Source organism: Brachyhypopomus gauderio, chromosome 9 (assembly GCF_052324685.1).
Source record: "Brachyhypopomus gauderio isolate BG-103 chromosome 9, BGAUD_0.2, whole genome shotgun sequence".
NCBI lineage: Eukaryota > Metazoa > Chordata > Actinopteri > Gymnotiformes > Hypopomidae > Brachyhypopomus > Brachyhypopomus gauderio.
Genome location: NC_135219.1, coordinates 25,402,597 through 25,426,244, shown reverse-complemented (window position 1 = coordinate 25,426,244; position 23,648 = coordinate 25,402,597). Strand labels below are relative to the sequence as shown.

At 40.1% G+C, this 23,648-nt stretch overlaps 1 protein-coding gene across 5 annotated transcripts; it reads left to right on the top strand.

Annotated features, from left to right (window-relative positions):
• Nucleotides 1–5: 5 nt before the first annotated feature.
• Nucleotides 6–23,533, top strand: ddhd1b (DDHD domain containing 1b). Of its 5 annotated transcripts, XR_013133404.1 has the most exons (14): nt 6–1,080; nt 1,194–1,370; nt 1,692–1,820; nt 2,107–2,254; nt 2,356–2,465; nt 2,595–2,701; nt 17,890–18,146; nt 18,425–18,500; nt 18,780–18,929; nt 19,114–19,178; nt 19,323–19,501; nt 20,891–21,145; nt 21,273–21,535; nt 21,566–23,533. XR_013133404.1 is itself a non-coding variant. In XM_077018107.1 (13 exons), exons 1-13 carry the CDS (start codon nt 297–299, stop codon nt 21,452–21,454), a joined length of 2,616 nt encoding a protein of 871 aa, XP_076874222.1. In that variant the 5' UTR covers nt 6–296; the 3' UTR covers nt 21,455–23,533. The 5 variants fall into 5 exon arrangements, 4 of the variants coding, with proteins under 4 accessions (XP_076874222.1, XP_076874221.1, XP_076874224.1 ...); XM_077018107.1 differs by having other exon boundaries at nt 21,276–23,533; XM_077018106.1 differs by having other exon boundaries at nt 21,273–23,533.
• The last annotated feature ends 115 nt before the right edge of the window (nt 23,534–23,648 follow it).

The window sequence follows — 23,648 nt, the reverse complement described above, 5'->3', positions numbered from 1 at the left end:
GCAAGGGAGGAGCGCAGTGCTGCTGAGGAAGACTGCCGCTTCAATCCATGCGACAGAAAAGGACACATAAGACGCAAACGGCAAATCATGAGTAGGTTACAAATAATTTGCGTAATGCGACTAAAACAGTTATTTAGCTAATCTACTATATCATTATAGCGCTGTTATTTAAATGCGATTTGTACAGATGGTGGTGATTACAGTTGACTCAGTGGAGTGTGTTTTTGAAGCCATTTGTCTCGTTATCACAGACAGCTGACAGGCGTTAAATAATTTTATTTGCTACGCATCTAGTGATGAGCAGTTTTAAAGATGATCCACCTCTGAACTGTCCACCACAGATTAAAGAGAGTAATGTCAAAAGCGGCGATTGGAGTATAAGAAATGAAGCATTTGCGTCCTGTTACAATGAGCCTAGGGGCGAGGACATACAGGGGGGGATGGACTCGGTGCAGTCAGGCTTGGATAGACATCTGCCACTGCTCCATGACCGAACAGGACTATCCCAGGACAGCATGCTGATAGGCCTTGTGGAAGATGCTTATTCAGACTACCATGGGCACCTCAGATCTGACCCAGGATCAGACTATCTTGAAATCACAAGCGAGCCAGACTTCAGTGAAAGTGATGGTAACGCCACCACAACGAAGCGGAACCGCTCCACCAGCTCTAGGCACCGTGGTGAAGTTGTCACCGAACTTGGACCAGAGGAGGCGCGATGGTTTTATAAAGAGGACAAAAGAACCTGGAAGCCGTTTGTTGGACATGATTCTCTGAACATTGAGCTGTCTTACCGAAAATTTTGTAAGCTTAATCCAAACATGGTCAACTGCCAGGATTCCAGCAAGTCAGAGGAGGTATGTGATTTGGCATCAGAGTGTAAGGCAACAGGACAGAGAGAATCAGAGGGGCTAAGCACTCAGAAGGTGCCAGCAGTTATAGCAAGTGATGAAGCAGCATGTCGAGCATGTGAGAGGGACCTGGATTCTGTGAGCATCAATGTGGAGCCAGTGTGCGTTCGAGGTGGACTGTACGAGGTGGATGTCAAAGAAAAAGAGTGTTATCCAGTGTACTGGAACCGTGAGTTCATTTGCTTTTATTACTTTTTATATAGGGAGAGGGTTGAAGAGTGGTGTACTATACAGACACCCAAATATGCGTACAATGTTTTACTTGGGTTTTGCATCTCACAGAGCAGGATGGGATCCCAGTGATGCGAGGGCAGTGGTTTACTGATGGCACATGGCTACCTCTGGAAGAGGAGGACAGTGACCTTATTGAACTAGAGCACTTAGCCTGTTTTCGGGGTCATCAAATTGAAGATTCTTTTGAAACTGAAGTGGCAAACCCAGCAATAGACAGTAAAGATGGTAAGAACAGAGTTGGAATGAACTGTGACAGTAACTAGGGGTGTTGTGGGGACACTGGGGATGAGGGACAGTTTGAGCTTATTTCAGCTGAACCATACAAGGCACAGTGCTTACTACTGAATAAATGTGCTATGCTACATGTCATCCTCCCTCCCACTTTCTCTCTCTCTTTCTCTCTCTCTCTCTCTCTCTCTCTCATTCTCTCACAAATGTGCATATATTATGCACAATTTGTTCTGTTTCACACTCAAAATATATTTTCTGAGATAAGAAACAGTTCTGCGACCCAGACTGAGTCTTGCTGTCCACTTTGCCTCTCAGTCATTCACAGCCTGAAACTGAGTCGCAGTCATGTTGACTGGCACAGCGTAGATGAGGTGTACCTGTACAGTGATGCCACCACCTCCAAGATTGCCCGCACTGTCACTCAGAAACTGGGATTTTCCAAAGGTTAGCCATAAGTATGAGGCTCTTATGTCCTTTTTCTTACAACATTATACACATCCACGGGTACAATGTTCTTGAGCCATTTTCATATAATTTATAATGGATTATAATGCTGATGTTACCGCTTACATTTTATGGTGAAAGTGTTTAAGATTACTTTTAAACTTCATCAAAATCACATAAGGCATTGAATACTGGATCTAAAGGTTAAAATCTAACCGACAGAACCTGTCCTATATTAAGTTCTTGTAATGAGTGTTTGTGTGTGTGTGTGTGTGTGTGTAACTAGCGTCCAGCAGTGGGACCCGACTCCATCGGGGTTATGTAGAGGAGGCGGCTCCAGAAGACACGCCCCCAGCAGCTACCCACATTGTATTTGTGGTGCACGGGATTGGACAGAAGATGGACCAGGGACGTATTATCCGAAATACAAGCATGTAAGTGGCTCTCTGCCAAGGTGCTTCAGTACAGTAAACATAACATAATGTGCATATAAATCTGCATGTTTTTGAGCTACTGTGATTCTGTGTTTTCACAGGATGCGTGATGCTGCTAGGAAGATGGAGGAAAAACATTTTGGCGATAGAACTATGGAGCACGTGGAGTTTCTTCCAGTAGAGTGGAGATCTAAACTCTCTCTGGATGGAGGTAGAAACACTCAGCATGGTCAAAAAAGAGTACCTAAACATATGACATTTAAGTTTTATTACAGGGCTGGGTTGGATGAATTGTGGTATTGCCATATTAGTATGTTGAGTAGTGTGACTGCTGTTCCAGACACTGTAGACTCTATTACACCGGATAAGGTGCGGGGCCTGAGAGACATGCTGAACAGCAGTGCCATGGACATCATGTACTACACCAGCCCACTGTACCGTGATGAGGTGAGACATGGAAGCATCTCCCACAGCTTCTTTGTATTTTCCAATGTTGGAACAAACAAAACATTAAATCATTACAAAAAAAAATAGCAGATAAGCAGACAGCAGATGTTAATTTGCAACTAATCCTAATTTTTTAATAGCTTTCATGCAGCTACTAACTTATTAACTATAGACAGATGATTGGTTACATTATCTGATTTTGTTACAGTCACCATACTGTTACAGTAACAGTTAAGTAAGAGCACCATTAAGAACATTAAGGTGATGTAAGGCATACAATTCAATACACACTGATAAATTCACAAAAGGTAAATTTAAAAATAGTAATGGTTTATAATGGCTAAAGAAAAATTGTTCAGTTTTTCTTTACGTTGTATTGTTGTTATTGTATATTGTACACTATATTGTATAAAAGTAAGCACCTAGGCATGCAGACTGTTTTTACAAACATTTGTGAAAGAATGGGTCATTCTTAGGAGCTCAGTGAATTCCAGTGTGGAACTGTGATAGGATGCCACCTGTGCAACAAATCCAGTTGTGAAATGTCCTCGCTCCTAAACGTTCCACAGTCAACTATCAGCTGTATTATAAAAAAATGGAAGTGTTTTGAAAGACAGGAACTCAGCCATGAAGTGGTAGGACACGTAAACTGATGGAGCGGGTCAGCAGATGCTGAAGCACATGATGCAAAGAGGTCGCCAACTCTCTGCACAGTCAATCACTACAGACATCCAAACTTCATGTGGCTTTCAGATTAACTCAAGAACAGTGCACAGAGAGCTTCATGGAATGGGTTTCCATGCTCAAGTAGTGTCAAAGCCATACATCACCAAGTGCAATGCAAAGCGTATATAATGATGCAAAGAGGTCGCCAACTCTCTGCACAGTCAATCACTACAGACATCCAAACTTCATGTGGCCTTCAGATTAACTCAAGAACAGTGCACAGAGAGCTTCATGGAATGGGTTTCCATGCTCAAGTAGTGTCAAAGCCATACATCACCAAGTGCAATGCAAAGCGTCAGATGCAGTATTGTAAGGCACACCACCACTGGACTCTAGAGCAGGGGTGGGCAAACTTTTTGACTTGCCGGCCACAATGGGTTCTAAATTTGACAGAGGGGCATTTGGACATGCAATTTAATTTATTATTTTTATACATTTCAATTGAATGTACAAAGTTAATCAAAATGTACTGGAAAAAGATCAATGGAACACTTTCAACATTCAATAATTTATAATTGTTTTAAACAACACAAAATCATGGACGGATTGTCCTGAGAGATAGACTGCATTAAATATCCTGCCTGCAGCAGAAACTAGAAAGGGCTCTTTAAATTGAGAGTGATGTGCGGTGTGTTAATTTAGCTACTGAACCCCTGCTGTGAGTAAATGCGCAAATTGCGCTTAATTAAAAGAAGCTCCTCCAAACTTTCCATATGCATTTTTTTCATAACACAGTAGAGAAACTGCCAACCTCTGAGCAGTAGCCACTCATCCTTCTGTTGACTGCTTGCTAGCGTAGTTTGCATACTTTGTAGCAAAGTGACGGCTGATATTGTACTCTTTGAAAACTGCAACCGTTTCTTGGCATATCAGACATTGATTGGACCTCAGTGAAAATTTATTTTGTTGTCCACTCCTCTTTAAACACTGCACTGTGTCCAGTTTTCTTTGGTCTGCTCATTTTTACCAAAGGGTGAGAACGGCAGCGTAAAAGTTACACTCCAACAGAGGTCAATGGGTCTGGACTCTATTGGAGAAACAAGGGTATTGCAGGGAAAAGGGTGAAAAGGGAAAATAATGGGAATAAGGTTTTTACTATAATTTGGACAAGTTCAGCAGGCCGGATTAAAAAGCCTAACGGGCCGTAAATGGCCTGCGGGCCGTAGTTTGCCCATGTCAGCTCTAGAGCAGTGGATACGCGATCTCTGGAGTGACAAATCGCACTTCTCATTTTGGCAATCTGATGGACAAGTCTGACTGCATTGTGACAAGTGTAAAGTTTGGTGGAGGGGGATTATGGTGTGGGGTTGTTTTTCAGGAGCTGGGCTTGGTCCCTTTCTTCTAGTGAAACGAACTCTGAATGTTTCAGCATACCAAGACATTTTGGACAATTCCATGCTCTCAACTTTGGGGCAACAGGTTGGAGCTGGCCCCTTCCTCTTCCAACATGTCTGAGCACCAGTGCACAAAGCAAGGTCCATGAAGACATGGATGGCAGAGTCTGGTGTGGATGAACTTGACTGGTATGCACAGAGTCCTGACCTCAACCCAGTAGAACACCTTTGGGATGAATTAGAGCTGAGACTGAGAGCCAGGCCTTCTCATCCAACATCAGTATGTGACCTCACAAATGCGCTTCTGGAAGAATGGTCAAAAATCCCCATAAACACACTCCTAAACCTTGTGGACAGCCTTCCCAGAAGAGTTGAAGCTGTTCTAGCTGCAAAGGGTGGACCAACGTCATATTGAACCCTATGGATTAGGAATGGGATGTCACTTAAGCTCATATGTGTGAATACCTTTGGCAATATAGTGTATATTGTTATTGTATATTATGTACAGGGGTTGGACAATGAAACACCTGGTTTTAGACCGCGGGTTTTAGACCACAATAATTTATTAGTATGGTGTAGGGCCTCCTTTTGCGGCCAATACAGCCTCAATTCTTCTTAGGAATGAGATATACAAGTCCTGCTCAGTGGTCAGAGGGATTTTAAGCCATTCTTCTTGCAGGATAATGACCAGGTCACTACATGATGCTGGTGGAGGAAAACGTTTCTGACTCGCTCCTCCAAAACACCCCAAAGTGGCTCAATAATATTTAGATCTGGTGACTGTGCAGACCAGATGTTCAACTTCACTTTCATATTCATTAAACCAATCTTTCACCAGTCTTGCTGTGTGTGTTGGTGCATTGTCATCCTGATACACGGCACCGCCTTCAGGATACAATGTTTGAACCACTGGATGCACATGGTCCTCCAGAATGGTTCGGTAGCCCTTGGCAGTGACGCACCCATCTAGCACAAGTATTGGGTCAAGGGAATGCCATGATATGCCATCCATTGGCAGGATTGACCAAAAGTTTGGCTATAGCAGCCCAGCCGTGTATATTGACCCTGTGGATGGACAGTTTTGGTGGAAACAGTAGATTTGAGGGTGCACATTTAATTCTGCCAGGATTTGGGCAGCCATGGTTTTATGTTTTTTTGGATACAATCTGGGTTAGCACTGGAATATCCCTTTCAGACAGCTTCCTCTTGTGTCCACAGTTAATCCTGTTGGATGTGGTTCGTTCTTCTTGGTGGTATGCTGACATTACCCTGGATACCGTGGCTCTTGATACATCACAAAGACTTGCTATCTTGGTCACAGATGCACCAGCAAGACGTGCACCAACAATTTGTCCTCTTTTGAACTCTGGTATGTCACCCATTTTGTTGTGTGCATTGAAATATTTTGAGCAAAACCCAGCTAATTGAACCTTCACACTTTGCTCTTACTGGTGCAATGTGCAATTAACGAAGATTGGCCACCAAGCTGGTCCAATTTAGCCATGAAACCTCCCACACTAAAATGATCGAAGTTTCTGTTTCATTGTCCAACCCCTGTGTATATATAACATATATAACTTATGTATTTCTGCTAATGCTACTTATTATGGTACAGGCTACACAACTTGAAGCAAATGTGACAAAAGTGAAGCATGAATTACACTACATAAATAATATTATTTTCCTTATGATGGACAGAAAATGTGCCATACTGAAAAGCACAACCTTCATTACATTTCACATCCTAAATTAATATAATCCGCCTTAATAAGCAACTGTGCTGCTACTTACCATTTCAGTGCATGGTTCTTGGTTCTTTCAAGGTGTCAAAACTTGTGATGTGCTAGGCCAGGGGTGTCAAACTCATTTTCACCGCGGGCCACATGAGCATAATCGTTACCCACGGAGGGCCATATGTAACTTATAAATGTACCTACTCCTTAATGTTAAATACCTCTGAATTTATTACCTATTCAAGTTACAAATATTACAGATATATAAAAAAAATGTAAAAAAATTGTTTGCTTGTTGCTCTGTTATTATAACATACATCCTTTAAATTTATGAAACCCACATTACACCATCAATCAACGATCAATCTATCCAAGTGAATAAAGAAAAAATGATCAAATATATCACATTTACTTTGTTCAAAACTTGAAATATCAAATAACGTTCCTTCTAAAAAAGACTGAAGTGTGGCGATTTCTTCAGCCAAAACTAAGCTACCATTTACTGCCGCTTCGTTTGTGGTTGTGAACACATTCTGTTGTGATCACACTTTACTTTTTAATTCTTTGACAATTCGTCGTTTTTCTCGATGGCTAATTTGGGCATACTTAGCTCCATGTTTGGTCGCAAAATGCCGACATATATTGTACTCTTTGACATCCGCCACCGCTTCATACCCGTTTTTCTCCTTGAAGCGCAAACATCGCTTTCCCATCTTTCTTAAAACACCCTTCTATCTGCATCGATGGTTGTCTTCCTGGACATTTGGATCATTATTTGTATTTCTCAACTACACTTATTGGGAAAATCGCATTGATATGAAACACTGCAGTGTCGAGATGCCATCACTTCGCGGGTAACATAATTGTGGGAAATGTAGTTTTTGCTCACTTTTACTTATTTTTTGACAATTTGGCTTTTTAAGGGCCTTGAGTTTGACACCTGTGTGCTAGGCACATCATTCCTTTTTATGGAGCTTTTTCAGTGTCACCAGGACCTGAACCTGAAACCATTATTTCTTGAAAAAAAAAGCCTGTGAAATTCAGTCAGGTATCCAAAAATTCAAGTTAAAATTCTGGGTCAAAAAGTCAAGTAGCACTAGCCACACTAAATACCACGATTATGTGGCAGCTGCCACAAGGTGCCATTTCTGGGTGGCACAAAGGCTACTTCATGCTGCTTACATACCAAACGGACCACAGCCTTATAGGAAACCTGGCAGAAATACACGATTCCCAATGACCTCTGAGATTTTTTTGTGATTGGCCAGATGCAGTTCGATTAGTTCTAAGTTTGTTTGCTCTTCCTAAGTACCCCGGATGCTTTCAAATCTGAATTTCAACCTGAACCTGAATTTCGACCTGAACATGAATTTCGGTGGCATCTGCTGTCCAGGCATCTAAAGACTCTTTTGGGTGCGTATCGGCAACTCACTTAAATTATCCAGACGAGCGCTGAATTGCCATTTGTTGAAATGAAGATAGCTCATAACTTTTGTTTGTAAATTGCTGGGTGAAAGATACTAGCCAACAGCCAGCTAGCCAGCTCTAAATTACTAGTTCAGAATACTGTTTGGCGATGTTGACATGTTGGGTGATTATCTATATTATCTACTGTATTTCTCTGGAAAGCTTTAAATACCAACTTTATGGATGTCATCCCTCAAGACAACGTGATTTGGCAGGTGTCATTTAAAAGTGTGATAAATGAAAGGCACGTGGCACAAAGCCAATGACTTCCAATGGCTTGTAGTCACTCACAGTGACTGGAGCTGCTCAGTAGTTGATGGCTGATGCTGCGGCTTTTAATTTAATGTTGTTCGTCACCAGATCTTTCTCCATGTTCTTGTTTATTTTCCTCACTACTGTTTACAGGCTAAGCAAGATAGCTAGGCCAATAATCGAAAACCAATACAAAGCTACTTTTATTGTGTCCAAGCTCATAGTTTATGTCTAACTAGCATAACAAACAATTAACAAACTAAAGTTATAAACTTCATTTGCACAAATCCTACAAATGCGATGCCACTTGCTCGTAATGGTTTAAATTACGCTGATGACGTAGATGAGCGTTCATTGATAATCTATAATAAATCCTTTACATTTACAGTGCTGTCATTAACTGTCTACCACTGTAGATTTATGTAACCTATAATCTAAATTTGATGTTATTGCCAAACAGTATTCTAAACTAGTAATTTAGAGCTGGCTAGCTGGCTAACTGGCTGTCTGCTGGTATCTTTACCACAACATAATTTACAAAGATTATGAGCAGCAGTTATGGACAGCAGATGCCATAGTCAAGTAACACTGGCCAGTGGCCACACTATGTGCCACAATTATGTGGCAGCTGCCACAAAGTGCCATTTCTGGGTGGCACAGAGGCCACTTTCATGCTGCTTACACGCCAAACAGGGACCGCAACCATTACAGAAAGACACACTTCCCAATGACCTCCTAGATGTTTTGTGATTGGCCAGATGCAGTTCATTCAAATCAAATCAAATTTTATTTATATAGTGCTTTTTACAACAGTTGTTGTCACAAAGCAGCTTTACAAGTGTCCGAGTCCAAGAACCCAGTGAGCAAGCCAAGGGCGACAGTGGCAAGGAAAAACTCCCTAAGAGCATGAGGAAGAAACCTTGAGAGGAACCAAGACTCAGAGGGGGAACCCATCCTCCTCTGGCCAATTAGCTCCAAGTTTGTTTGCTCTTTCAAAGTACATGGGATTCCCAACCCGAATTTCAACATGAACCTGAATATTGACCCGAACCTGAACTTGAATTCTTGGATACCTGACTGAATTTCACAGGCTTTTTTTTTTTTTTCTCAAGAAATAAGGCTCAGGTTCTGGTGACACTGAAACAGCTCCATACCTTTTCATCATATGAGCTCATGGTTTTTAAAAACAGGTATGCAGGAATGAATTGTGCCACGATGAAATGCAGTTACTGCCCAACTACAGCCCTCTACTAAATTTTGGGTCATGTATGTATTCCATCAAGAAGGGTCGTGGGAGAAGTTACCCATACTATCCAGGATTAGTTTAATCAGCATGTTCAGTGCACACTGACTGGCAAAGGAGCAAATGGAAGCTATTAATGACTAGTACTATAATTGTTGTAGAATGTAGCAGATTAGAATGTATAATTATATTTGATTTACAAATTTGCTTATGAACACATAAGCAAATTTGTAAATCAAATATAATTACACATTCTAATCTCTTGTTGGAGAAAGCCTGGGTTCCAAGATCATCCCATCTTGCGCAGGTATGATAACTTGCACATGGAGAGGGCTAGTTGAAACATAGACTATATGTGAATGGATGGTACAGTTGTGATCAAATTTATTCAACCCCCAATGCTGCGAAGGGTTTTATGGAATTCAGTGCACATTTGTAATTGTGTTCATAATGAAATCTTACAAGGACTTGTTAAAGAACTAAATGCAACTAAGATAGCATCAATTTTTTTTGTCATAAAGTATTAAATGGCCTTTTTGTGATTTCTTCATTGACACAATTATTCAACCCCTTTACGACTACCACTCCTAAGAACAGAGGTTCATTCCAGTGTTTTCCATCAGGTATTGAAAACATCTGTGGATGTCAACGAGCAGCAATCAAGCATGATAAGCACCAATTAGGCAGATTTAAAAGGACTGTGATACTCAGCTCCTTCTAGACATCTACTGGTGTGTTTCCAAGCATGGTGAAGGCAAGAGAATGGTCCCAGAAGACAAGAGAAGAGGTTATTGCTCTTCACAAGAATGGCAATGGATATAAAAAGATTGCGAAGTTGTTAAATATTCCAAGAGACACTATCGGAAGTATCATTCGCAAGTTCAAGTTAAAGGGCACAGTGGAAACGTTACCTGGTCGTGGCAGAAAGAAGATCCTGACCGCGACTGCTGTGCGCTACCTGAAGCGTAATGTGGAGAAAAATCCCCGCGTGACTGCTAAGGAACTGAAAAAAGACCTGTCAGATGTGGGCACTGAAGTTTCAGCTCAGACAATAAGGCGCGCACTGCATAACGAAGACCTCCATGCCAGAACGCCCAGACGCACCCCCTTGCTGACTCCAAAGAACAAGAAAAGTCGACTGCAGTATGCCAAAAGTCATGTGGACAAGCCACAAAGGTTTTGGAACAGTGTACTGTGGTCAGATGAAACTAAATTAGAACTGTTTGGGACAATGGACCAGCGCTATGTTTGGAGAAGGAAGAACCAGGCTTATGAACAAAAGAACACCTTGCCTACTGTGAAGCATGGCGGGGGGTCAATTATGCTTTGGGGCTGTTTTGCTTCTAATGGTACAGGAAAGCTTCAACGTGTGCAGGGTACCATGAATTCCCTTCAGTACCAGGAGATCTTGGAGGAAAATGTGATGGAGTCAGTCACAAACCTGCGGCTTGGGAGACGTTGGACCTTCCAACAGGACAATGATCCGAAGCACACATCCAAGTCCACTAGAGCATGGTTGAACATGAAAGGCTGGAACATTCTAGAGTGGCCATCGCAATCACCAGACTTAAATCCAATTGAGAACCTCTGGTGGGACCTAAAGAAGGCAGTTGCAGTGCGCAAGCCTAAGAATGTGACTGAACTGGAGGCTTTTGCCCATGAAGAATGGGCTAAGATACCCATAGGTCGCTGCAAGACACTTGTGTCAAGCTATGCTTCACGCTTGAAAGCTGTCATAACTGGAAAAGGATGTTGTACTAAGTACTAAAAAATAATGTCACTAGGGGGTTGAATAAAACTGATAATGATGTGAGCACAGTAAAGACATTTGTGGTTATTCCATCATAAATATTATGTTATGTTTGTCTAATTTATAAGTGCCTCTTTGATATAATTGTAAATAAGATGACTGAAATGATCAAAATCAATGTCAAACTGGCCAAAACACTTTATTTCAGTGGGGGTTGAATAAATTTGATCACAACTGTACATGTCCATTGACTTTTAATGAATTTTAAGGCCACCAAGAAAACCAAAAATGGAAGGTACAATCTTCTGTCTACTCATGGAGTTGTGCATCGCCACATCTGTCTTTTACATCATAACTATAGAATACGTTCTATTATACAATTCTGATCGATGATCATCCATAATCAGTACATATGCATTAATTTTATTCGTTCTGGAATTAAGCTTGTTTATTCATCACAAACATTTCTTAGTAATTATTAGCAAAATATGCAAAACATCTTTCATTAACCTTTAATGTTTAGTCCTTCAATATGATGAGGTAATTTAGCTAAAAGAAAAATAATTATAGGATAGCATGTATATTATTTAATTGACATGACATGCAAAATTTTATTCCCAAACTGAATTAAAATATGATGTGAAGCGTTTCAGTGCCAGTGGTTACTATGGAGTTGGAGGTGGTTGCTAGGGTGTTACCAAGACCTTGCTATGGCATGTGAAGTGGTTGCTATGATTTTTCAGATGGAAGTAGCTATGTGGTTGCTATGATCTTTGATGTGGTTGCTATGTTGTTGATAAGTGGTTAAGTAGTTGCCATGGAGTGGTTGTCATGTGCACGTGTGTGCATACAGGAACAAAAACGAGTTGTTATGCATAAATGAATCAAAAAAAGCTCAATACTTCTTTCATCTTTCCCATTCAGATTGAACATGTCAGCACTGGTCCTGTTTCAATACCGAACGAGTTAGCAAAATAATCATTAAAAGAACAATCTACTGTCAGATGACTGGGTCAGTGATGAATAAGGGTTGGTCCAAATTACAAATATGCTTTAAACATATTAAAACAACATGCTAGATGTTTGTTTAGATGTATAGTTTGCATTTCTGTTGGTTCCATAGCATTTTATGACATTTCTACCATTTTAACCAATTAAAGAATCACAGTCAAATTAAATTGTCAAATGGTGTAACCACAAAAGCATGAAAAAATTCTTTAAAATATTTTATTCCTAAACTAAGATAATATGGGTTTTTGGTGTACTGAGCAAGTAAATATGCCATAGACATTAATGTTTTCTCTCTAATCTTGGGTTAGTTGGTTTAAAATAATTTTAGATTTCATTTTTACAGTTAGATTTTTATGAGAAACATTAGTTACGCCAAATGACATTTATCGGTTACACCAATTAACAAAAAGCAAACGACAAGCAATTGACAATTAAATTTGAATAAAGTCATGGAGTTAAGTAATTTAGGTGTTTTAATAAATGTGATTACAATCTAATAGTTTTATTATTACCATATAAAACAATCCTTTTAACAATGAAGAAACTCTTCATGATTGATCTCTGATTTCAATACAGTAAGAACAATTCATCATATTACATTTAAAACAATCAACAATCAAATGTAAGACAATATCTAGCAGACAGAAGAAAAACTCAATTCAAATTGTATATGCACTGTGTATATCCATAGCTAAAGTACAGAAAATGACAAACTGTTAGTCTAATATCCAAGGTCTTAATTTGTCTTCGATTTTGACTTCTAACCTCTCAATAAAACTTCCCTTTAGGAGACCTACTAGTGATGGGAATTTCGGCTCTTTTTAGGGAGCCGGTTCTTTTGGCTCAGCTCCTCATAAAGAGTGGGCTCCTTCGGCTCCCAAATGGCTCCTTATTAGGGGGGGTGGCGAACGTACTTTGTTGACGGGGGGGTTGGGCTACTATTTCCAGTGCAGTAATCAGATTAAAGTTACTTATCCAAGTAACTGTGCGTTACTATTTTTATTTTCCCTAGTAAATATATATATTTTGCTTTCATCTCAATTCTACTTTTGCGTCTGACCGTAGCGCTCGACTCCGCACGCTGCGCGCGACCCTGTGAGAGCGCGAGCACGTTTTACAAGACATTCTTTGCAGTGTCCTCCCGTAATGTGGTAGTATAAAGAAACACCCCTCAAAACAGGGGAAAGAACATTTACCTGACAAACTTTAATGTTGCTTTGTGTTGCAAGTGCTGGAATTTTGACTAACGTAGCCTACTTTAAAATGCTTGAAATTGTAATGGTATTTAGTTTCACAACAAATAGCTGTCTGACTGAACAGTTCGCTTGTATTATGTTAACAAATAAATTTACAAATAATACCACGCAGCTACAAAAACGTAATGTCAGGAGATACTGTAGCGACTACTACTCCTCACAGTGAATTCACTAACGGACACTTGGCCACTCAAGGAGTCTGGCCCTTTAAGTGACACTGGGGGGGCGGGGCCTGCGCGCGCCCGGGTTGCGTTATCAATAAAGTTTTCCTCCTCGGGATTTTTGGACTAAGCAGTTTCTGCCTCGGTTACCGAACCTGCTTCAATACATTGTTACTGTTAAAAATGCACTTCCAATAAAGTGAGTATTGGAAAAATTTATTTTGCTGCTGAATGTAGAGGGGAACCAGCTCTCGTCGTTCACTTAAAAGAGCCGGCTCTTTTGTAGGGGTTTCACCTACTAATCCTTTAAAGTAGATATAATTTGTTTTACCTTAATTATTAATCAGTCTCATTAATTTAGAATCAGTCTCATATTCTAATTATACCAGAACCACAAGTTTAGTTATCAACTAAAGGTAATTAATGGTTTGGTATCTGAAGGATTTAACTATGAATTCTTTGGAGGTTTTGGCATCAACCACTTTTGAATGACATCAACACAGACAATGTGGTGAAAATAAATGATACATTTATTTAAAACCAACTATTCTAAAACAAACAGCATCAACAAGAATCAGTACATTTACCGTGAAGACTGGGTATCTAGTGTGTGTGTGTGTGTGTGTGTGTAAGAAGGGGAAGAGAGTAATGTGTGCACGCGCTTGTGCGCGTGTGAGGAGGCGGGAGTTGTAGTTTCAGTTCTCCTATAGAGAACAAAGCAACTAAAATGGCGCCGACTTTAAACAGTAGAGCCGCGCGACTGTGTTAATGAGCTCAGCTGGTTTATTCCAACGTGGTCAGAACAAAGAGTAATGGAGCTGGCTAAATAACTAAGAATTAATGTGGTGTGTCTGAGAATGGGGAAGACTACAAGTTGTCAATTAATCAGATAAATAAAAGATGGTGGCATGCACAGCAAAGAGAACTTTGTATATACAAATCTTGATGAATATTAAGAAAATAAAGTTAAACACAAACATTCAGAATGTATTAACAGAAAACTTAGTTAACTCTGTAGTTCAAGTAGCTATGCCCTTCTATAAACTATGCCCAGTGGTAAGAGTCTCGCGTGTTGAGGGTCTTGGGTGGTTTCCTCGTCCTCCTGGAATTAGGAGGCAATTTCCACCGCAGGCTCCTCGTTGATTAAAAGCGACGTCGTCCAGGTGTGCTGGGGAATCGTCCAGGAATGCGAGTCTCGTTCACGGTTTAACAACAGGGAATTGATCGCCTTTGTTTCAGTCCGTGTGGCCGCGTTAGCAAGCTTGATTGAAGTAGTTAGGTGAATCTGTTTCCGCGGTACCGAAACAGGGTATTTAAACACCTGAACTGTAGACACACCCTTACTTCCGTCAAAGCAAGCTTGTTCAATGTGTTGCCAGTTTTACTGCCACCTGCTGGTTTAGCATGGTACCTACACTTTGAACCGGTTCGTTCGCGACCGACACATCACTAAGACCTACATCACTAATACTTTCTCATGAAACACTAGCATGTGTATGTGAGGGTGTATGTAGTCCTCGCTAAAAACTTTTACATTTCTAGTGGCCTCGTCCAGTTCGCCCTGGATTTTTTGATCACTGATTATTAGCAGAAAGGTTTGTACCTCGGCGTTTGACCTGGGAACATTCTTATGGTCCTCCATTCTTCTCTCCTCGGGTTTTAAAAATGGCTGAGGAGTCGATAGCGGATAGCGGAGGAGTCGTTCTCCTGTGACGCAACCTGTGACGACACTCCCTGGCCAATCAGTGTCATGCTGTTCCTCCACGTCACAGAACTGTACCGCTTTGGAACGGTTAGAACCTCGAGCGAGTAGGTACGAAAAAGTACCTGAAGGTACCGGCAAACTGGGACCTGGTACTAATGGAAACACTAACAAACCGTCGCGAATCGAACCGTACCGCGCCAAGCAGGCCCTAGTGGAAATGCGCCATATATTTGCCTTATTTTAACAAGGTAATTTGCCCTTGCAGCAGGATCCACATTAACACGCGTTCTGTGGCGAGACACTTTTTCTTTACTTGTAAGAGGAATCTATTAGAAGAGGAGAGAGTTGTTTGCATACACAGATTTCCACCTACATACTTATTTTATGTACACAATCCTATAGAAATGTGAAATTAAAAACAGATTTCATTTAGAGATTTTATCATTCTTTTTAGACTACATTTCAAGCTGCATATAATGGTATATTATTTTAATAATAACAATTTAAATATTATTATTATTATTATTATTATTATTATTATTATTATTAATAATAATAATAATAATAATAATAATAATAATAATAATAATGATAAACTAAAAAAGTAGAAATATTGTGCATAAATTGCTAAACATTTGTCTCATAAAGGAAATGGTGTAACCTGGTTATTATTATGAAATACAGGACATTTCAGATTGAAACCAAATTTTGCATGAATTTTTGTGGACGACTATGTAAACACTTGACCTTGGTTTGAATATTTTCAAACTATTTTTCATATTAACTTGAATATTTTATAATGTATTAACATTTTACTGAGGTCATACCATTCTAATCATACCTGACCATGACCTAGACGTTTTGACTTGGCAGACATAATTCCCCATGTTAATGGAAATATTCAGAACTGCCATGTTTCTCTATTATTTGATATTTAAAAAAAACTTGTTTAAGATTATGCCAGTGTATTTCAGAGGCTGCTTAGAATGTCATTACATTATGTCATTATTTTTTCAACAACTTGTATTCTTGGTGCTGCATTTTTATGGTTACACAATTTATACAATTTTTATAATATCTCAGAACGTAATAAAATCAGGCATGTCAAGATGGGGGCCCAAAGATATTTCAAAGTAAATCATAGCTTTATTTTGGAATTATCACATTTAAAAGGTTATTCAAACTTCAGAGACAGAAAAAAATTAGCGGCACGTCTTTCACCCAACACCAGTGTTGTGCATTATGTAATCACCAAGAAAATGAAGAAGCCAACTTTGCGAAGCCAACTTGATCAGCTGTTGACACACATACGTCTGCTTCCGAAATGGCATACATGCAGGATACACTAAATTTGATTCAGTACACACTGCTCAACTAGTAAAACAGTAGGCTCTTTCAGTATATGAATGTACAGTATGCACACATCGGATACCATACGTCCACCATCTTACCAGCTTCATGTGACTTTTACTGTTACAGCCGAACAAAACATTTGATGCGCTGAGACAAATTAAAACACAAAGGAGTTCACATAGCATAATGGACTTTAATAAATACAATGCTTAAAATTAACATGACAAAACACAGAAACTGGCTGTGTCGGCACATTTTGATACCAACAGCAAAGAGTGGGAATAAAATTGTTTATTTATTCTACTGTTAAATTGTTGCAAAACAACTCGAACTCATGTACATGGAGTTGTACATAATAGCAGACAGAGCATAATTATAATGTTTCATTTTTATGTATCTTACTTACACTTGTAAACGACCAAGTCCCTGCTTTCTGACATGGGATAGGACCGTGTGCTGCAGTGGCATACACCTGACATTGTCTGGGGACTTTTCATGTACTGCTTAATGAATACTATGTACTTGGACACACTTTTTGTACTACTTTTGCATGCAGCACCAAAAATAGACCAACCCAAACTTTTGATAAATCCTTTATTACTTAACTAATCTGTCAAATAATCAGGATCACCACTGTGGATCAATGGCACAGTACCAAGGTACATGCACAACTTTCTGGTGATATTGCTCCTGAAACTATTTATAATGTTTAACATGTTTTATCACTGTCATGATTGTTTTCAGATGTGGAATGGAATTGCCTCCATACCGAATATTGTTGCATAGTGCAAAAATCTCTTAGTCAGGCATTACCTAATGATTATGGTGCCCACAAAAGGATATAATGCATAGTTTATTATAACAGATAAAAATACAACAAAGTATCAATAATGTACTGCAAGCTACAACTAAAAATATTAACATCATAAGTGAAATAATTCTGATGCTTGGAAGAAAGTGCATTTAAAGTTTGATATCAACTACGCTGACGACCTTTTAAGTACTTTGTATGTGTGCAGACGTCTTTCCATTACTCCTTTAATTCAAACTCATCCTCAATAAGTAAAGAGATTTTATTATTTATTTAAACATTTAATTTTTTTTCTTTCATAGACCAAAAATGCTCCCACAGCTTCAAACTTTCTATGTTTCCCATAATCTTATGGACATGCCTTTTCACATGCTGTGTTTCTGCAGATTACCAAAGGTCTGACCAAAGAGCTTAATCGGCTCTATACACTATTCTGTTCAAGAAATCCCGAATTTGAAGAGAATGGCAAAGTGTCCATTGTCGCCCACTCACTGGGCTGTGTCATCACCTTTGACATCATGACTGGCTGGGACCCTGTGCGCTTTCATTATCATGAAGTGCCTGATACCATGGACATGGACTTGCGCCGGTGGGGATCTGAAGAAGTGCGTCTGCTGGAGGAACTCCAAATTACCCGCAGGAGGTACCCCTTACAGCCTGATAATATTTTAAATTCCTCCACCTAACTGCATTGTGTACACAACACCATCATCTCCACTTCATCCACTTGAGTGCCTGCCACCACAGCCTCCATACCACATGGAGGCATCATTCTTAATAACTGCTCTGGGGTGGGGGGCTAGCATGATTGGAAAAGGTGCATGACAGTATGTCATGATGCCTTGATTTTAATGTGACGCATGCAGTGGAGTTTCAGTGAGAAAATTTACTATATTCATCTAATCTGTATTTCAATCACAGGTTGAACAATTTGGAGGATCAGCTTCAAGGACTGAAGATGTCATCCTCAAGTTCATTTCCAGCCTTGAAATTCAAGGTAAAATGTCAAGTAATGCAAATTCTATAAATGAAGCAGGAGACTTTTGTACAAGGAGGCAGCTGTTCCTGGCTGTCCGTTTAAAAAGGTCTGCATGCATCATGTAGAAGGGTCCACATTTGGAGGGAGGGCCTTCAGAGAAACGTTTGGATGGAAGACGTGATTGAATGGAGGGGCTGTACTACCCCATTGGAATTTAACTCAACCCTGAATTTAAATCTCTTCATTGTTTTGGTGTGTGCCTGTTTTTCTGTGCCGTTATGTGAATTATGGTTCAAGGTGGAGAACTTCTTCTGTATGGGATCTCCTTTGGCTGTCTTCCTGGCTCTGCGTGGTGTTCGGCCTGGAACCATGGGCACCCAAGACCACATCCTTCCCCGGTCCATCTGCCAGCGACTTTTCAATCTCTTCCACCCTACAGATCCAGTGGTCAGTTAAATTACAATCTTACAATGGAAAGATATGATAAGGCTAATGTTTCGGGCTTAGGGAGCACTTATCTTGGATCATAAGGAGTTTTCTAGGAAAACTCATCAAAGCACATTTTCATCTTGTACTGGAATTTAAATTGAATGTGATCCTATAGTATGCACTAAAATATCTCTTCTTGCAGGCCTACAGGCTTGAACCTCTTATCCTAAAGCATTATAATAACATTTCGCCTGTTCAGATACACTGGTAAGATAAATGGCATAAACTCTAGCATGTCCTTACTACTGGTGATGCTCAAATATTATGTCATATGAAGCTAAACATGAGCTGCATATTTTTATGTTTAAGTGGGTGTTAATATGTATGTGTATGTGGTGGGGTGGACTCAAGGTACAACACCAGCAATCCCACTCCATATGATCAAATTCCACCCACATTGCTGAATCCGCTAAAGGAAAGTACATCAGTGTCAGACAGTGAAAGCCCCCCGAGTCCCTGCACCTCACCACCTCAGCCCCGCCGGCACTATGGCGAGTCCATCACCAGCCTGGGAAAGGCCAGCATCATGGGTGAGCACAACCTCAAAACACTCCTGGTGGACCTGATCCCAAACACATACAAACCACCCAGCCCTTCTGTAGACAGGGGAGCAAGCCCCTCCAAGTGAACTCCATGTAAACAGATGTCTCTTCCCATTTATTTACTGTTATCCACTGGCCTTCACCAAGAGAATATAGAATGTGGTTGACTCAATCTAATTGACCTGTGTAATATAGTGACTTATGTAAGCTACACTTGTTATCTCTAGTTTGAAGTCTCTTTTCAGAGGTTAAATTGTGTTTTCCAGAATGATCCATAAAGGGAACAATTCCTGAGCAAATTTGTTTTTAACTTTTCTATTACACTGGAAAAAACATTCTGAAAATTCTCATTTGGAAATAGGTGAGACAGAGTATGATCGTTTATCTGTTGGGTTATTATGATAATTTTTGTAATCCTAAATTTTCTGTTTCCTGTGAGGAGGAAGAGCCAAACCAAATGGTTCTGGAGGAGATGAGGATGGGAAGACGCTTGCACTGCTAGCTCACTTGCAAAATGACACCATTTAAGAATGGTGGTTTATAATTAATTTTCCTTTTTTTTGTATGTTATGTTTCTTCCCTGTTTTTTTTTTCTCCTTTATTTAGTCATATCCAATTCCCACCCATCAGGTAAATCTTCATGTCACATGACAGATGCAGTCATGGCCTGGCGGTAGGGAACTGGTCTTGTGACCGGAGGGTCGTGGGTTCGATTCCCAGGCCTGAGGCCATGACTGAGGTGCCCTTGAGCAAGGCACCTAACCCCAACTGCTCCCCGGGTGCCTGGCTAGGGCTGCCCACCGCTCTGTGCATGTGTGATCCACAGCCCCCTAGTAATCACTAGTGTGTGTGTGTGTGTGTGTTCTGACTGCACAGATGGGTTAAAAGCGGAGGACAAATTTCGATTGGGGTGTAAAAATCACAATTGACAAAATATGGCACATTTCATTTTATTTCATGCTAACCAGGGATGGCAAGGGCTGTCACATGCTTTCTCCAAGGAACATGCAGCCAATTGCCACAACTTTTCGAGCTGCAGATCATGTGATGTCAGAAAACAGAGTAATCTGTTCAAAGGAGAGCACTCTCCACCCTTTTCTGATGCATGAGAAAGTGTCAGCGTAATAGACATGGCAGCACTATGCCACTCCTTCCCTGAGCATGGCCCGTCTGCTCTCTTGGGCTCCCAGCCACACATGGATTGAACTCACAATGATTGGGTGAACACTTCTCTGTGGCACCGATTAAGAGCTCTAATTAGTTACGTTCAGGACTACAAACAGTTTTTGCTCTTGGGCTTAACTGTAGCTCTCTAGACTAGGGACTAAAGAGGGAAGTAAATCTGCATGCGTCTGCGTTCGTGTGTTTCTTCCTCAGGAGCGGCCAGCATTGGTAAAGGCATTGGTGGAATACTCTTCTCCCGCTTCACTCGTTCAAGTGGGCAGATTGGTGGATTAGAGGAGGAACCATCAGACTTAGAGGGTGGAGCATGTGAAACAGAAGGTGGGGCAATGGGCGAAGATGGGGGAGCTGCTGAAACAGAGGAAAAGATGGAGGAGAAACAAGAGGAAAGCACAGAGGGAGAGACCAACATGTCCCAGTCAACCTCTGCCATTATGGACAACTCCACCTGTGAGTTACATTTTCTTTATGAATAGGTCTTTCAAATATCTTTCATTTTTTTTCTGCATAACAGATGAATATTAAAATGACTTTTCATTCATTTTATTTCTAAACTAACAAGTCCCTCCTTTTTCAGTAGGGCTGGATCAGCGGATTGACTTTGAGCTGAGGGAGGGGCTTGTAGAGAGCCGTTATTGGTCAGCGGTGACATCACACACTGCCTACTGGTGCTCCCACGATGTGGCTCTCTTCCTGCTGACATTTATGTATGGGCCTAAAAACACAAAAGAGAGCACAGAGGACAACCCAGAGACATAACATCACACACACACACACACACACACACACATACCACACAGACACACACACACTCACACCACACTCACACACACACACACACACACACACACACACACACACACACACACATACCACACACTCACACACACACAGACACACTCACACACACACACACACATACCACACACTCACACACCACACACTCACACACACACACACACACACACACACACACCACACACTCACACACACACAGACACACACACACACACACAGACACACTCACACACACACACACACTCACACACACACAGACACACACACACTCACACACACAGACACACTCACACTCACACACACACACACACACAAAAGTGGGTTCTGTACATGTATACATACACACACATGCATATACACACATACTCAACATACACGTGCAGTGGCTGTAGAATTGTCTTGCTTAATAGACCCAAGTCACTGTGCCACAGAGAGACCTTTTCTTTGCCTTGTTGTTTGCCAAACACTTTGAACAATCTTTGTTTTGGCTACTGAAGTTCAGTATATGGCCAGTAATTCTAATTCTGATTGTTGTTCAAAAAGCAATGGGCAAATTACAATGAAGAACACACTTTCCTACCTGCTGTTTCCTACCATTTCTCTTCATTTTTGCATCTGCGTAGCAACATTCGCAACCTGCCAAAACTGGATACAAGACTTTGACTCTTAGAGTAATAGCTGTCCCCAACCAATATCTCTATATTTTTTGCCATATTTACATAAAATCTTAGTTTTTCATATATCATTCCATGTTTACATGCCAGCAAAACAAACAAAAATGGCTAAATCTTACCCACAGTCATTGTTTACTAATTGGAACGCAAGAGTCCAAAATTGCTAAATGAGCGTTGAGTTTCAGTATCTCTAGTAATAAAGCATACTTGCAGTTGAGTGATATACAGTATAAGCTATTAGGAGAATGAAGGGTGATGTGTGTGTATGTGCCTGTGTGTGATATTTCTCACTCTTAAGTTTGAGGTTTCACTTTTTAATGGTTTACAGGAGAATAAAGGCAGCCACAAAAATCTACCCTGTCTCTCCTCAGCTGTCATGCCTGTGTAAGACAGACAGGACAGTAAGACAGACAGGACAGTAAGACAGTTCACATTACAAGCAACATTGTCCAGTTTCAGTTCTTTTCTCAGATCAGATTTATCTAGCATCAGTTTGTCAACTATATTTGATCATGTCAAGAAAGTGGGAACAAGCCAGATGGGAAGATGCTGTTATCACATCTACAGTTGTCGATGCTGTAGCTCTTCTTTGATGAAGATGAAGAAGTTTGATCAGACCATTATCAAGATGATGTCAAATCTTATCAAGGACATATAAATATGAATGTGACTCAGATCTGATTTTAAAAGATTTGTGCCCTGAAAAAATGTGATTTATGTCACATTAAGGCTAAATAAATATGTATATAAATAAAAATTGGATGATTGGATTTCAGGCAGTGCAAACTGGTAGTAGTAGTAATAATAATAATAATAATAATAATAATGTGAATGTAAGTGTTTGAGTGTATAATCACAGAGACAGAGTGAACAATTGGAAGTGGTGCCAAATAATATAGCAATTCACTATAAATTATTTTAGAATTCTATGTTGAATTGTGTAATCACTTTTCATTTGGTACTAATATGATAAATATAGAATTTTGAAAAATAAATAAATGATTTTACTGCTACTGTAATTTGCACACATGCCATAGTGTTGTCAATTTGTTGCATGAAAGATACGTTTGGATCTCCAGACCATTTACCTAATTATGTGCTTAATTAAGTCGTTATAAATGGATTTCCCTCAATCACGGAAACTTGATTATAAATGTTAAATACTGACGGATACCCTCACGGAAATGACATCATCTGAAAATATGAATTGTAAAAGGAACCTGACCATTTGTGTTTGTGTTGTCATACATGGACTGTAGTACTGTGATCACCTTCTATATCCAGTGTTCTCTATGAGTTAACCTATTTTAATTCCATATTCCAATTTATGAACCCTGCATTACATTAAAATTGGTTCGACATCTAACCGTCTGCGGGTTACAAATATCTGTCAAGTGATTTAGCCAGTGTAAGTTGTCCATAATGACAATAAACTAGTGCACAAGCATACAAAAAGGTTGGATTTTTTGCGTGATCATAAT

What these genes read in the sequence shown, in the direction of transcription:
- ddhd1b (XM_077018106.1), top strand. Translation starts at nt 297, where the DNA reads ATGAGCAGTTTTAAAGATGATCCACCTCTGAACTGTCCACCACAGATT. An exon ending in AGCAATAGACAGTAAAGATG is followed by an intron (nt 1,371 to 1,691) that starts GTAAGAACAGAG and finishes TTTGCCTCTCAG; the next exon opens with TCATTCACAGCCTGAAACTG. An exon ending in TCCACCCTACAGATCCAGTG is followed by an intron (nt 18,930 to 19,113) that starts GTCAGTTAAATT and finishes CTCTTCTTGCAG; the next exon opens with GCCTACAGGCTTGAACCTCT.